Here is a 14,666-nt window from a genome sequence, read left to right on the forward strand (position 1 = left end):
ACTATTGATATCATTATTATTTTCAAACTTGAAAGTTATTTTTTAAAGAAAAGTTGATTTTTCCAAAAAATGCTAAAGCATTTATACCCATACTAAAGCATGACTCAGCTTTGAGAAATTTATTTTGCAACCTGGGAGCTCCTAGCTAACTTGGATACTTTTAAATGCAATTACTACTTTCAGGCAACCAATGTCAGATTGTCATAGCTTATTCTCTGGGACATTAGACTGGATATTTCACAATATCCAAAAATAGCTTTCAAAACCGGTTTCTCCAAATTGCCTGGAGCCTCAGTTTACCCCCTAATTAGAATACTCAGCAAAGGTGATACACAAGATGTGACTTGAAGATTATTGATTTTTCAATGCCTCCCCAGAATTTACACATTGAATTGAATATTTTCTCCTTTGAAATAGTGACCTTTTGACACTTATACATTCATTCTGAATATGATCTAATTGTCAGAGCCACACTAGAACAGTGCTGGGTATGAGAATATGCCTTCATAAATATTCTAAGATTGGACAGGTCCATGAGTGAGTAAGTGAGTGAGTGAGTGAATATTGACAGATAAATGAATTCAGAGCCTCTTCTTTAAGGACTTCTTTTCAAGCCCATATCACTTTCATTTTAGTATCTACACTAACAGCACAACTTTGTGGGTTTGCAGTGAATTTGATTAGTGAAAACAATCCAGAATCACTGAGAACAAGTCATGGGAATATGAGACTCAGTTCAATGGGATAAGGGCACTTAGGGAAACAGAGGCAAGACAAAAATATTACAAGTCTGACTTTCCCACAATTGGGCTCTAAAGGCAATTCCAGAAATGATTTGAACATCCAAAACAACTCTGGATCGGCCATATCAAGGCCAGGGTGACTGCTTGGAAAGGCTACCCCTCAGTATAGGAAAAACTGGCATGCTAACTTTCTCTAACTGGGCTTATACATTTATGGTCAATGTGTATATAATACTTTTTAAATGACTGAAGGGAAGGCCCGAGCTTTATGCTAATCTTAAATCCATAAAACTTCATTTTCCCATCTATAAAATGAAGGATCCAACTAGATAACCTCTTTCAGCTTTTTAAGTGCTAACATTTCATAATTTCTATAAATAAGTACTTTAAACATTGTTCACACATCTTCAACCACTCTAACATCTCAGAGGTTTCATATTGCGGGGAACTGTCTCTTAAAATAGCCACAGGGCCCCAAGGGAAATTATGCTTTAGACAGCAACCATAAGGTAAAAGTAAGCTACAATAGCAAGGTAAACAGGATACACATCTCTCTCTCTCTCTCTCTCTCTCTCTCTCTCACACACACACACACACACACACACACACACACACCTGTCCCATTAGCTGTAAACTATCTGTCCCCAAAGGACAATTATTGAAGACATCATAATAGATTACATTCACATGAAATCAGTCATATAAATCATACAGAGTACAACTTCTCTTTAAATGTTTTATCAACTTTTCACCAAGTAGTTATGACTTCAAAAACAGAAGGAGAGCTTTCAAATGAAAGTAGGACAGCGGGCTTGAGTGAGTCCTGCTTCCGACTGTGTCCAAAGTATTTTATTCTGTAGGTTCCAGGCTGGGCAGTATCTGGAATGTGCCACTGTATCGTTGCATTGCTAAGACCCAGTAATCCTTTGTGCCAATAGAAACTGTTGGTAGGAAACAAATAACCCAATTTTACTCTTAAAAATGTGCGATTAAAAAGTGATCAATTAGTCAATAAATGAATATTAAAAGAGTACTGACAATAAGCAAGGGCACTCTACTAGATATTGAGAATATAGCAATGAACAAAACAGGGATAAATACTTCCTAGTAGCAGATCTTCAAGAAACAGTCATTTGCAGAAATATCTTTACTTGTTCTACCTACCTACCTAAATTCTATCCATCCTCGGATAGCCTTACCTGATATTCAGAACAAAGGATGTCCCCTGCTTTAGAACTGCTATAGCATCCCTTCAGCCATTGCCATCCTCTACTTCAACTTGACACTTTTTGCATCTAGACTCGTTTGTTCAAAATATGCATTTCATGAGCTTATATGCCAGACTCTGTGCTAGAGGTACTGAGAACACTGTAGCGAATGGGACAGACATGATCCAAAGTTTCACAGAGCTTATGGTCAAACTAGGACAAGCATGGTAAAAAAAAAAAAGCAATAGAAAAAGTAAATCAACAAATAATTTTAAAAGGGAAAAGTGAGGGGCTTCCCTTGTGGTCAAGTGGTTAAGAATCCACCTGCGAAGGCAAGAGATATAATTTCCATCCCTGGTCAGGGAAGATCCCACATGCCACAGAGCAACGAAGCCCGAGCACCACAACTTCTGAGCCCAGATGCCCTAGAGCCTGTGCTGTCCACAACAAGAGAAGCCACAGCAAGGAGAAGCCCATGCACCGCAATGAAGAGTAGATCTTGCTTGCTGCAACTAGAGAAAGCCTGAGGGCAGCAATTGAAGACCCAATGCAGCCAAAAAGAATAAATAATTTAAAAGCAAAATTAAAAAGATAAGTGAAATGAAGAAAGAGAGGTATCTCTAAGGAGATGTCCTTTACACTGAACGCACATATGTCTAGTAGAAGAACATTCTAGAAAGAAGGAACAGAGAATGCAAAGTGTTTGAAGCAGAAGCAACTTGGTGCAGCCAAGAGACAGAATGCATGTGAGCAGGATCAGGGCAGAATGGTTGAGATGATAGAATCAGATGGAATCAGATCATGTTGCTCCTTGTAGATCATGGCAGGGAGGTAAGCTATTAAATACAGAGAGGCACAATGGGCAAACTGACTGATACCCTTGGTTATGTAGAGGATAAACCCTTTGGGCAGAAAAGGTGTGCTCAGCATCCTATGGTTCCTCAGTGACAGGTCCCGAGTTCTCTATAAATAGCTGATGATACTGCTGCTTGCAAACAAGGCTGAATACTACATTTCCTTGGTGTTAACTACTATTCTGACTTCAGGCTTTTGAAACTAAATTATCCTTTTTTGTTACCTGTATAACCATATTTTAACAATAAATATGCATGTATTACTTGTTTAAATACTACCTAGAGTCTTAAAGATCAGAGAAAACATTATGCCCATAATTTTGAGAGGCTATCAAATAGGCCACAATAAGGTCAAATCTCTATTTTCAGTTAACCATGGAAACCAAACTAACATTCAAATAATCACTTAGTTCGAGGTCATTTGAATTAGACCAAATGACCAAAAATTTTGCTCATATCCATACTACTGTTCCAAGGTGTGAAATTTATATACATAGGAATGGAAACATTTCCAAACATACTTTCAAATCTTCATATTATCTATCCACCTCAGGTATTTGATAACAAAAAGCACAGAGAAAAGTTCCTCTGAGGAAACTCTATAAGCATATTCCTTTCCTACTTGGGTCAGCAAGAGTTAAACACTCAAGCTTATTGTATTTTAGTAATTCAAATGAAGAACCATTGACTACATACAAACATGCAACACGTGGTAAGTATAGAGTCATTATTATCTCAGGAGAAATATCAAGCTCCACAGAGCAATTTCATACATCTTCACCCGCAGGCCTTGCAACCACTTTGCAGGAAGACTAATTAGCTTTTAAGGGTTATGTCTATGACCATGGAAAAAACCAAAACCAACAGATATTTGTAAGCATAGAGTCATAACCTTATTAGCACCTAATCTTACAGATGCACACAGCACATTGTTTCGTAGAAAAATAGGATCAAGATGAAATCTAATAAATCAACTAAATAAAGCCAGAAGGCTTTTTGGGAGTTTGATATTATTAATATCATGCACTGAGCCAGTCTTCCCATTTGTCTTCTCTGCATTACTAACCAACTCTTTTCAGGGCTTGAAAGACAAAATATTCAACAGACATGCTCACCGGGTCTCCCAGGAGGCATCATTATGCATTATCTGCCATGTTGCTGATGTGGCCTCATATTTCTCCACAGTGAGGAAGGTCTGATGGGTCTGAAATGCAATTAATATAACTGATCAGGCACTGCACAGTCACAGAAGAAATCTAACTGTAGAAACCCCATAATCCCCTGTTGACCACTGCTAACCTCCCAAGACCTGATGAGTATGTGTATTAGAATTTCATACAAATCCTCAGGTGTTCCTCTTAACAATCTATGCAATGTCTTCAGAATGTTAACTCATCCAGTCTATTAAAAACCATGACTTCTCTTTAGAAAATTGAATGAAGAACAATTTTAGAGCTGACAGTAAATTTTGGAAATTAGAGCAAAGAAGAGACTAAATAAAACAAGATTTAGAAAAGGCAGCAAACCATTTCTGACACGTTCATTGATCTGCATTCTAAGACTTTCTCTAGTCACCCCCAGATTTAGGAGGGAAAAGTGGGAAAATTTCCTCATTTTTACATCTCCAGATAAATGAGTTATTAGCATATACCTGTTTGAGTGAAAGAATTGAAAAGCATATGTAAATCTTCTTACTCCTGGGGAGCTAAAAGCAATCCTTACATTTTGTCATAATGGATGTCTAGACACCACATCATAAGCAGATTATGTTTTCCCAATGGAAAATAAAATTTTCCACATTGGTCATAGTAATTTGTTTTAGACCACGAATTCAGCTTCAAATAAAGCACATATGTAAATAATATAATAATAAAACATACAAAGGCCATGAATCTCCAATTTTCCTAAAAATCTTTAGATCATGGCCTTTAAGGTCAGGTTGTTGTTATTGTTTAGTTGATAAGTCGTGGCTGGCTCTTTTGTGACTCCATGTAGCCCGCCAGGTTCCTCTGTCCATGGGATTTCCCAGGCAAGAATCCTGGAGTGAGTTTCCATTTCCTTCTCCAGGGGATTTTCCCAACCCAGGGATCAAAGTTATATCTCCTGCTTGACAGATGGATTGTTTACCACTGAGCCACCTGGGAAGCCAGGACTTGTGTCTAATTCACCTTTATCCATTACAACCTTGTCATTTACAGGTGTTCAAATAAACCTTGGCTGAATCAATCACTTATTTATAGCTGGACCATGGGATTCTTTAAAATTCTTCTTTAATTACTCAACTTTAATTACTCGCTCAGTTGTGTCTAACTCTTTGCAACCCCACCGACTAGCCCGCCAGATTCTTCTATCCATGGGATTCTCTAGGCAAGAATTCTGGAATGGGTTGCCGTTTTCTTCTCCAGGAATTGAATCTGGGTCTTTGCATTGAAGGCAGATTCTTTACCATCTGAGCTACTAAGGAAGCACTGATTACTCAACTATGGATAATATTCAATTTAAAAAAAAGTTTCCATAACCACAGTGACTTGAAAAGAGAATTGTTCATGGCCATTTAGGGCAGAGTGACACTGGGAATGCCTTCAATGGAGAAGGAAACAGGAAGGGCCCCAGTGTATAGGTCTCGAGTGCAGATCAAAGAACAAAGCTAGGATTCCAAATGTGCAAACTCTGTGACCATCCTCTCCTCGCCTCCCAACCTTAATCTCTTCTAGATCCACAATTAGTTCATGCAAGTTACTTAATTTCTCTCAGTCTCACTTTATCCATCTGTAAAACAAAGATAATAAAATGTATCTCATTGAGTAGTAGGGAGGATTAAATAGATTCATGTGATGATGTATGTAAAGCCTTTAGCCTAGTACCTGCACATGGTAAGCATTCAACACATAGTGGTAAGGATGTGATGATCACTAATACTAAAGGGTACCAGAAATTGTTTTATGCCAAGTCCCAAAACAGCCTTAGGAATTAATTCTGTTCTCACAGTTCTTTAAGTAGTTTAGTCCCCTGCTTCACCAGGCAATGATGAGGATAGTATTTCTCCACCCTAAGGATATCAGGTGATAGCTAATCCTGCAGTCTTGCTACAACACTTTAATATCTTTAGAAAATAATGTTATAAAAAAAAAGAAAAGAATGTTGTAAACATGTAAATATTCTGGCATGACTTGACTACCTAGAGAAATTATTTCAAACAGGTGCATGTTGATTATCCAAGCAATAGAAAAATCTTTCCAAATACTATATCTGACAATGTCACATTGTCACAACTTTTATCAAAGGAATCATCATATTTTAATAAACAGAAATGGGAAGGCTCACTTGAAAGAAAGGCATTTTGGATTATAGGCAGCAATGGGCTCTGGGAGGAATGACTCTTTCATAGAGTGAATGCATTCTCTGCCACAGGAAAAAATCTCACCTTGAAATCACTTTCATGGACTCATTTTCTTTTTCCTCTATATATTTCTTTATTGTTTGAAACCTTACAGATAGATCATATCTAATTATTGCTTGTATAGTTATAAGAACATTCCAAGGGGGTTTCAGAGGAGTAAAATTACTTCATTTTATCCATATATATTATATACTTTATCATATACATAAATACAGATATATGACAAAAAATATGAAATAATAGGTAAGAAATTGGTAACAGTGATTGCCTCTAAAAATGTTCATGAAAAGAGAGATGCTTTCATAGTTTATTTTAAGAACTTCTGTACTATCTGTTTTTACCGAGAATCTGTATTTGTCATTTTTCAAGATTAATAAATAAACACTCTATTAGTGCCAGTAGCAAAGAGTAGGGAAATGGCCAGTGCAAGGAAAAGGAAAGCATGTGGGCCGGGGCTCCAGTGATTAGAATGTCCGCTCAGGGATCCATGATCATTCCACAGAATTGGAAGCAGGACCAGAGTCAGGAGTGCAGAAGAGGAGAGGAGCCAAAGAGGGTCAACAGGAACCAAAGATGCACTTCACACTGGCCCTTGGATTATTTTACCAAATTCAGTAGAGTTTTAAAATTGGAATTCGTAAATGGGAATTGTATTCAAATCTACATCATCTCAAGAGACAGCGTAGTTCTCTATGCATTGTGCTATCTGTGGTCCTAAGTAGAGTCAATTAAATATTTCCTGGGGGCTATTTTTTTAGACCCAACTCTACATTAACTGTTCCCCCTGAAAATTTTCACACCTATAAAATATGATGAAAAGCAAGCTAGAACATTCTATCTTTATTTTTTAATCTTCAGAGGGATACGCAAGTGAAAGGCTAAAGAAGTGGACTTAAATTCGTAAAAAGAATCATTAATGCTTACCCGGTTTTCTGCTGAATTCTTCGGGTTAGCACCTACAAAGGTAACTTCAACAACTTCTCCCTGAAAATAAAAACTCATTTCATGAGTTCTAATAATAGTATTTTTCCATGCTCATATTTGGGCCATTATTTATGAAACATTCCTAGGAGTCTGGGTACCTGTAGAGTTTATATTGTATTTAATTGAATCTTCTAAGAATATTAGAGAAAATACCCTTGTAACAATGGGAACAGAAATTTGGACCCAGTAAATTACTTCAGAATTTTAGATCAATGAATTTGCTTTTGATAGATTCAGATATAGATGAAGATATAGAGCTATACATCTACAAATTCAAATAACTTAGATGAAATGAAATGGAAAAATCCCTCAAGATATAGAAATTACTAAAGATTACTCAAGAAGTAGATGCCCTTAATAGTAAAAACTTACCAAACTATACTCTTTAAAGATGTAGTTTACTGTATCTCATTTATAAATCAAAAAAATATTTTTAAATAACAAACTAACAAATAAGTCTTCACATGACTTACCATGGTATACAAGACCTTTTACAGGTAAGTTCCCACCTGCTGCTCCACCTTAAGCCCTCTATAGTCCATATACCTACAGGTGGTATGTCTTGGGGCTTCCTTTCTGGCTCAGCCGGTAAAGAACCTACCTGCAATGCAGGAGATCCAGGTCTCTTGATGGGCACTATAAAGTCCTACCTATCCTCCAAGACCTAGCCCATATAAAAACATGTTTTAAGAAAAATATTCCATGGGTTCATAATCAATGATGACCATCTAAGCAGAGATGTGCAGTTCACTCATTTACTGTTAACACCCCTGAATAACTACCATCAATTTATTTTTTCTAATTTTCTTCATTTTCACCAGTGAGATTATCAAATTAGCCAGCCTCACCAATGGCTAGCAAAATGTTTCAACAGCAGTTAGAATTTTCTGCAAAAGTCACTCTATTCTTTTTATAGAGCAATCATCCCTGCAAACCATACCATGGTTCACTTAAAAAATAAAATTTGCACATGATTAGCCAAATTTTACTAATCTTTACATGTTCTTGTCCTTGATTTTTTTCCTACCATCACAATTCCTGTTCACTCACACTCATCTTAACAATGAGAGACAACCCCACTACAGATATAACGTACCAATCCAAATGGTAGTGGTATAGAACAGACATTTCTCACATGACAGCATAAGGAAGTCAGTATGTCCTTTCCCTAAAAAGCAACTATGTATATTGACAAAACTATCAAAAATAACCACTTTTAAATTTTATTTATTTATTTTTTAAATATAGTCAGTTTACAATGTTATGTTTGTTTCTGGTGTACAGTGATTCAATTATATATTTTTTTCATATTCCTTTCATTTTAGGATATTATAGGTTATTAAAAGATATTGAATATAGTTCCCTGTGCTATACAGTGGAACTTTATTGTTTATTTTCTACATAGTAGTTAGTATCTGCTAATCACAAGTTCCTAATTTATTCCCCCATCCCTTTCCCTTTTGGTAACCAAAAGTTTATTTTCTATGGCTATGAGTCTGTTTCTGTTTTGTAAGTAAGTTTGCTTGTATCATATTTTAGATTCCATGTATAAGTGATACCATATTTGTCTTTCTTTGTCTGACACATTTCACTCAGTATGATAATCTCTAGGTACATCCATGCTGCTACAAATGGCATTATTTCACTCTTTTTCATGGCTGAGTAGTTTTTATTGTATATTATATACACCACATCTTCTTTATCCATTCATTTGTTGAAGGACATTTAGGTTGCTTCCATGCCTTAGCCACTGTAAATAGTGCTGCTATGAACATTGGGGTGCATATATCTTTTAAAATCAGAGTTTCCTCTGGATATACTCCCAAAGTGGGACTGCTGGATCACATGTAACTCTAAAAACAACCATTTTGGCACTTCAAATAACTGCAAACTGAGAAATGTTTGTTCATTAAAACAACTAAACTTAGGGTAAGCACAGTACAAATTTTTGGTTTTCTTACCAGGGTTGTGCTTATCCTCTGTGGCACTATAGTTCAACCAGAGTGGAGAAGGCTGTAAAATCTCTACTAAAGTGTCTTTCTGGATGAAAATAAGATGACTGGTGGCTGGGGGCTTCTGCATAACCTCAGAATGGGAGTCAGTTGTCAGGGGAACAAACCATGTGATTAGAGAGTTAGAACTTTCAATTCCAACTCCCTGATCTCCAGGGAGGGAAAAGAGCTAGTGGGCGAGTTAACCACACATGGCCAATTTAGTCAATCATGCCCAGGTAAGGGAGCCTCCACAAAAGTCCCTGAAGCATGGGATTCAGACAGTTTCCAGGTTGGTGAACCCGCGGAGGTTCTGGAAGGTGGAATGCCTGGAGAAGCTCTGCATTCCTTGCCCCATACCGTGCTCTACGCGTCTCTTCCATGGGTTGTTCCTGAGTTGTAACCTTTTATAATCAGCTGGTGATCTAGTAAGTAGACTATTTTCCAAAGTTCTGTGAGCTGTTCTAGCAAGTTATTAAACCTGAGGAGGAGAATCTCCAATTTATAGCCAGAGAATCTTCAATTTATAACCAGGCTGTTAGTAGCACAGGTGACAACTTGGATTTACCATTGGTGTCTGAAATATGTGTGTATGGGGGGAAGTGGAAAGGCAGGGTGCTATCTTGTGGGACTGAGCCTTTGTGAAACAAAAAAAAACAGTGAAAGTGTTAGTAGCTCAGACGGGTCCAACTCTTTGCAGCCCCTCTGTCCATGGGATTCTCCAGGCAAGAATACTGGAGTGGGGTAGCCATTCCCTTCTCCAGGGGCTCTTCCCAACCCAGGGATTGAACCTGGGTCTCCTGCAGTGCAGGCAGATTCTTTACTATCTGAGCCACGAGGCAAGCCCACTGAGCCCTTAACTCCAAGTAAATAACATCAGAATTGGTTTGTAAGGCATCAAATTGGTGTCCACAGGGAATAGGAGAACCTTCACACAATTACTATGGGGGGAACCTCCACACAATTGCTGTCAGAAGTATCGAGAGTGGAAGGTTAAGACCAGAAACAGGTTCTTTTCCAAGTCCCTAATATCAGGAAAATAGCTAAAAATATACATAGTAAAAAAAAACCAACAGAGGAATTTATAAAAGGACACTACACATAAAAATAACCTAAGCATCCACTTTAAGAAATGAGAAGTGCAAAATAAAATCAAAGCAGGCAGAAGGAAGGAAATTAAACACTAGAGCAAAAATCAATGAAATAGAAAAACAACAGATAAAATCAATGAAGTTAAAAGATGGCTCTTTGAAAACACAAGTCAGCAAAACCAGGAAGAAAGAGGGGACATCATTATTGACCTTACAAGAATTTAAAAAATTATAAGGGAATGTTATGAATGAGTTTATCCCAACACATTAACAAGTATATGATATGGGAAAATTCTTAATGACAAATTAAACTGCTAGAAAGATATACAACTGACTTAAGAAAAAATATAACATCTAAATATGCCTAAATCAAGTAAAGAAATTGAATTACTGATTTAAAATTTTGCCATAAAGAGAAACCCAAATTTAAATGACTTTGCTGGTAAATCTGATCCAATATTTAAAGAAGAAATAATATTAATCTTTTGCATACATTTTCAGATAATATGAGAGGAAACACTTCCTACTCCTTCTTTGATACCAGTATTACCCTGATAGCAAGAGCAAAGACAACACATGAAAGGAAGACTACAAACGCCCCTCATAGACATGAGTACAAAATTCTTTAGAAAGATATTAGCAAACCAAATTTGTGAAGAGTTAGTCATGAAGTGTTAGTCATTCAGTTGTTCCCAACTCTTCGTGATCCCATGGACCGTAACCCACCAGGCCCCTCTGTCCATGGGATTTTCCAGGCAAAGATAACTGGAGTGGGTTGCCATTTCCTTCTCCAGGGGATCTTCCCAACCCAGGGATCAAACCTGGGTCTCCTGCATTGCAGGCAAATTCTTTACCAACTGACCTACAAGGGAAGCCCACATGTTGTTAAACCAAATTTAACAACATGTAAAAAGTATTGTATACCATGACTAAAGGGTATTTATTGAATATCTGAAAATCAATTAATAAAATATACCCTATTAATAGATAAAAAAAACAAAAGCCACATGATCATCTCAGTAGACACAGAAAAGCATTTGGAAGAAAGTCAACACCATTTCTTCATAAAAACTCTCAACAAACTAGACATAGAAGGGAATTTTTTAACCTAATAAAGGGTATCTACAGAAATTCTAATGAAAGCATTATAGTTAATAACTGAATACTTTTCCTCCTAAAATTAGGAACAAGATAAAGATGTCCATTCTTACAACTTCCTTTCAACATTGCTTTGGAGACTCTAGCCAATGCAATAAGGGAAAAAAATAGAAGGTATCCAGAAAAGAAATTCAAAAAGAAGTAAACCTGCTTTTATTCACAGATGACATACTATACATAGGCATTTCTAAGGAATCCACACCAAAAAAAACATCTATTGAAACTAATAAATGGTTTAGCAAAGTTACAAGACACAAGATCTATATAAAGTACTAGTGGTAGAAAATCTGCTTCATTTCTATGTGTTTTCCTACCCTTGACTTAAGAAACCACTTTTCTATGCTGCAATGAACGATTCCATGCCTATCTCTTTAAAAGAAAAAAAGAATAATTTGAATTTTAGAAATTCAATTTTTCCAAAATTGCCATCCAAAAAATAAATACTTCCCCATTCTCATTCTTATCTGAAGAGATAAGAACAATTTTCAAAATCATTGCTAACAACTGGTCCGTGGCATGACTCAAGGCAGGCGGTGACTTTTAAACAACATCTTCCCCCCACCCCCCGCCCCATCTTCAAATATAGGCTTCAGAAGGATCCCAAGATCCCTTTGCAAGCCTTACCACTCTGTATGTAGCGTTCGCTGGCAGCAGGATATCCCCAAAATTTGTGCCTGAAGGCACTCTATCCACAATATTTGGAATTAACGGAGACATCAGTTCTTCAAAAAATGGAGGCTCTGGACCACTGCTCAGATTGGCTACAGTACCCTAGAACAGAGAGCATTTGCTTAAGGGGTGTACAATATAGAGGGGGACCTTTTCCCCTGACCACACCCCCCTCAAAATGTCTTCATTGGAACACACACACACACACACATTCATTTTCACTCTTTCTCTCTCTTCCCAAGAGCTAACAACTGTAACAAAATATGAGGGGAACTTTGCTGAAATAGGAGCCTAGATGTCCATAATTTTAACTTTTGTGACAGAAGAACATTTCGGTCACAGGAAACACTTCCACTCCACTCGTCAGTATAATCTGAGTATAAGCTAGGAATCATGCTACATGAGTTTACACTCTGGGACAACCATTCTTTACATGTATGACTCTGAATATGAACACGTGGTCAGCCTCTGTGACATGACATTGTAATCATTCTTTAAAATGTTTAAAAAGTGTTAAGTCTCTCTTATCCAAAGTCACTACCAAGTATTTTCCTAAATCCTTCTCTGTGCTAATTAATGAATATAACAAATATAGTTTTAATTTAAAAGTTAAGACCAGCCTATAATATACCCAGTTTAGTCTATGTTTTCCATAAAATGTGTCACCTTTAATAGTGTCATCAAAATTATAATCTCAAATTTTAAATAGGCCTTCATATGTATTTAATATACTTTAATCCTTGCTCTATATACTTAATCTTTACACCAGCCATATAATCTACTCATTATCATTCCCACTTTGCAAATGGGAAAATAGGTTTGCATATACTCGGTGGTATTTTTGCCCAAGATCACATAGATATTCTTAGACACATAACCATAAAATTCTGAAACAAATTTCTGTGAAGTGAATCACACTTCCTAAATATCACTATAAAATGTGATGCCTCTATTTCTATGGGAAGCACTATAAACCTGTAATTGCATGAAAGTTAAACAGTGGTTATCTCTAGAGATGGCTTGTAGGTTTATACATATCTTTATAATCTGAATATTCTACAAATAGGTACAGGTTTTATGATAAAAACTAAAAATAATTGAAAATAAAGTATCAGATCTAAAATTGAAAGGCATATTGTGATGCAATAATAATCAGTTAATTAAGATAATGGGTTGGCTAACAAGTTTATTCAGGTTTTTCCACAAGACGTTACAAAAAACCTGAATGAACTTTTTGGCCAACCCCATATATCTTAAAGTAGATTCCTTCTACTGAGATTTCAAATACACAGTCAATAGCTAATTAGGTGGAGGCATATGAAATTTCCAATATTTCACTGTTTTGACCTACAGAAATAGCAGTTTTGTTTCAATTTGATATATCCAAGCTCTTTCTTTGAAAGGGCTTTATTGTCTTGGCTATGCCATCCCTGCCTCATAGCCTTTTGGGTCTTATGTGGTATTATACAAGGATCATTTATTATTTTAAAGTCGTCATCCTGCATATTGACTAATGTTCTGCCACCAGAATGCACCTTTGTATATAAACTATATACCAAGGTAAGATTTACACGAGTGTTGTTTCTTTAAATAAACTCATTTAGGTGTACATATTTTAGGTATACATATTTTAGGCAGATACAATGTATATGTACATTTGAAGACAACTCTTATACTTTATCAAATTTAACACTCTATTGATTATAATAACTATTATTATTTTTGAACCACCAAGAAAGTAAAAACATGCTCATGTATAATTGTAAGATTCCTTTGATTGGAAGATACATCCCAATTTCAGAGATGTTCTAATACAGAAAATGGACATGTCAGAATGAATAAACCACTCAATTCATGAAGCAAATGGAGAGAAACTGACCAGGATAGGGAGCACTGGTTCAACTTCCAGTTATAGTAAGCTTGATCACTTCTCATCTCTGAACCTATTTGCTCATCTGAAAAATGGGGGAAAATGATACCTCTGTACTTCACATGATGACTGCATGAATAATATGAGATAATATATATGAAAAAAGTGGTCACTACCAAAAGATGACTAACTGACTCAATTAATTTTATCAGTTTCAATTTTTAGAGATACCTCACAACTATAATATTTTTAAATATAAAGATTTTTAAAGGAACTGAATACTCAAAGTGAAGGTATTTTTTGCTTCCTTCTTCATCTCCCCACTCCTGAGACATACAAACATACAATTTTTGATTACCGTAGCAATGGCCTTAGCAAGGACTCTGAAAAGCTGGATGTAGGCAGACAGAGTATGTGGTCCATAAATTGTGGATGCTGCCTCATACCGCTGAGCCTGCAGGAGAGGTAGGGCAGAGCTGTTCACCATTCTGCAGAGTTCGATCCATTTGCAGGTGTTGCATTTTAGTGACAGGTGATGACTGGACATCTTGCATAATCCAAACTGACATTATTCAAAACTAATTATGATAAAGGAGGGTGAGCATTTCCATTTACCAGCTGAAGTAAATGGTTCCCATCAACTATTTGTTAAAGGCAATGAATTCTCTTGGCTCATGCCATTTGGACAGTCAATCCAT

At 36.4% G+C, this 14,666-nt stretch overlaps 1 protein-coding gene and 1 long non-coding RNA gene across 3 annotated transcripts in view; one reads left to right on the plus strand and one right to left on the minus strand.

Moving 5' to 3' along the window:
* Positions 1 to 1,465: 1,465 nt before the first annotated feature.
* Positions 1,466 to 14,666, minus strand: part of ASAH2 (N-acylsphingosine amidohydrolase 2) — a 62,128-nt gene continuing 48,927 nt past the window's right edge. For both annotated transcript variants that reach the window (XM_070470573.1, XM_070470572.1), the window contains 5 exons: positions 14,327 to 14,422; positions 12,054 to 12,200; positions 7,130 to 7,189; positions 3,921 to 4,009; positions 1,466 to 1,684 (listed from right to left, as the gene is read on the minus strand). In XM_070470573.1, the coding sequence (XP_070326674.1) occupies positions 1,492 to 1,684; positions 3,921 to 4,009; positions 7,130 to 7,189; positions 12,054 to 12,200; positions 14,327 to 14,422 (585 nt within the window). In that variant the 3' untranslated portion in view covers positions 1,466 to 1,491. The remainder of the gene's footprint in view (positions 1,685 to 3,920; positions 4,010 to 7,129; positions 7,190 to 12,053; positions 12,201 to 14,326; positions 14,423 to 14,666) is intronic.
* Positions 9,537 to 14,666, plus strand: part of LOC110143868 (uncharacterized) — a 34,598-nt gene continuing 29,468 nt past the window's right edge. The window contains exon 1 of the long non-coding RNA XR_002315717.2: positions 9,537 to 9,608. This is a non-coding gene — a long non-coding RNA (uncharacterized lncRNA). The remainder of the gene's footprint in view (positions 9,609 to 14,666) is intronic.

This window comes from Odocoileus virginianus, chromosome 7 (genome assembly GCF_023699985.2).
Source record: "Odocoileus virginianus isolate 20LAN1187 ecotype Illinois chromosome 7, Ovbor_1.2, whole genome shotgun sequence".
Taxonomy (NCBI): domain Eukaryota; kingdom Metazoa; phylum Chordata; class Mammalia; order Artiodactyla; family Cervidae; genus Odocoileus; species Odocoileus virginianus.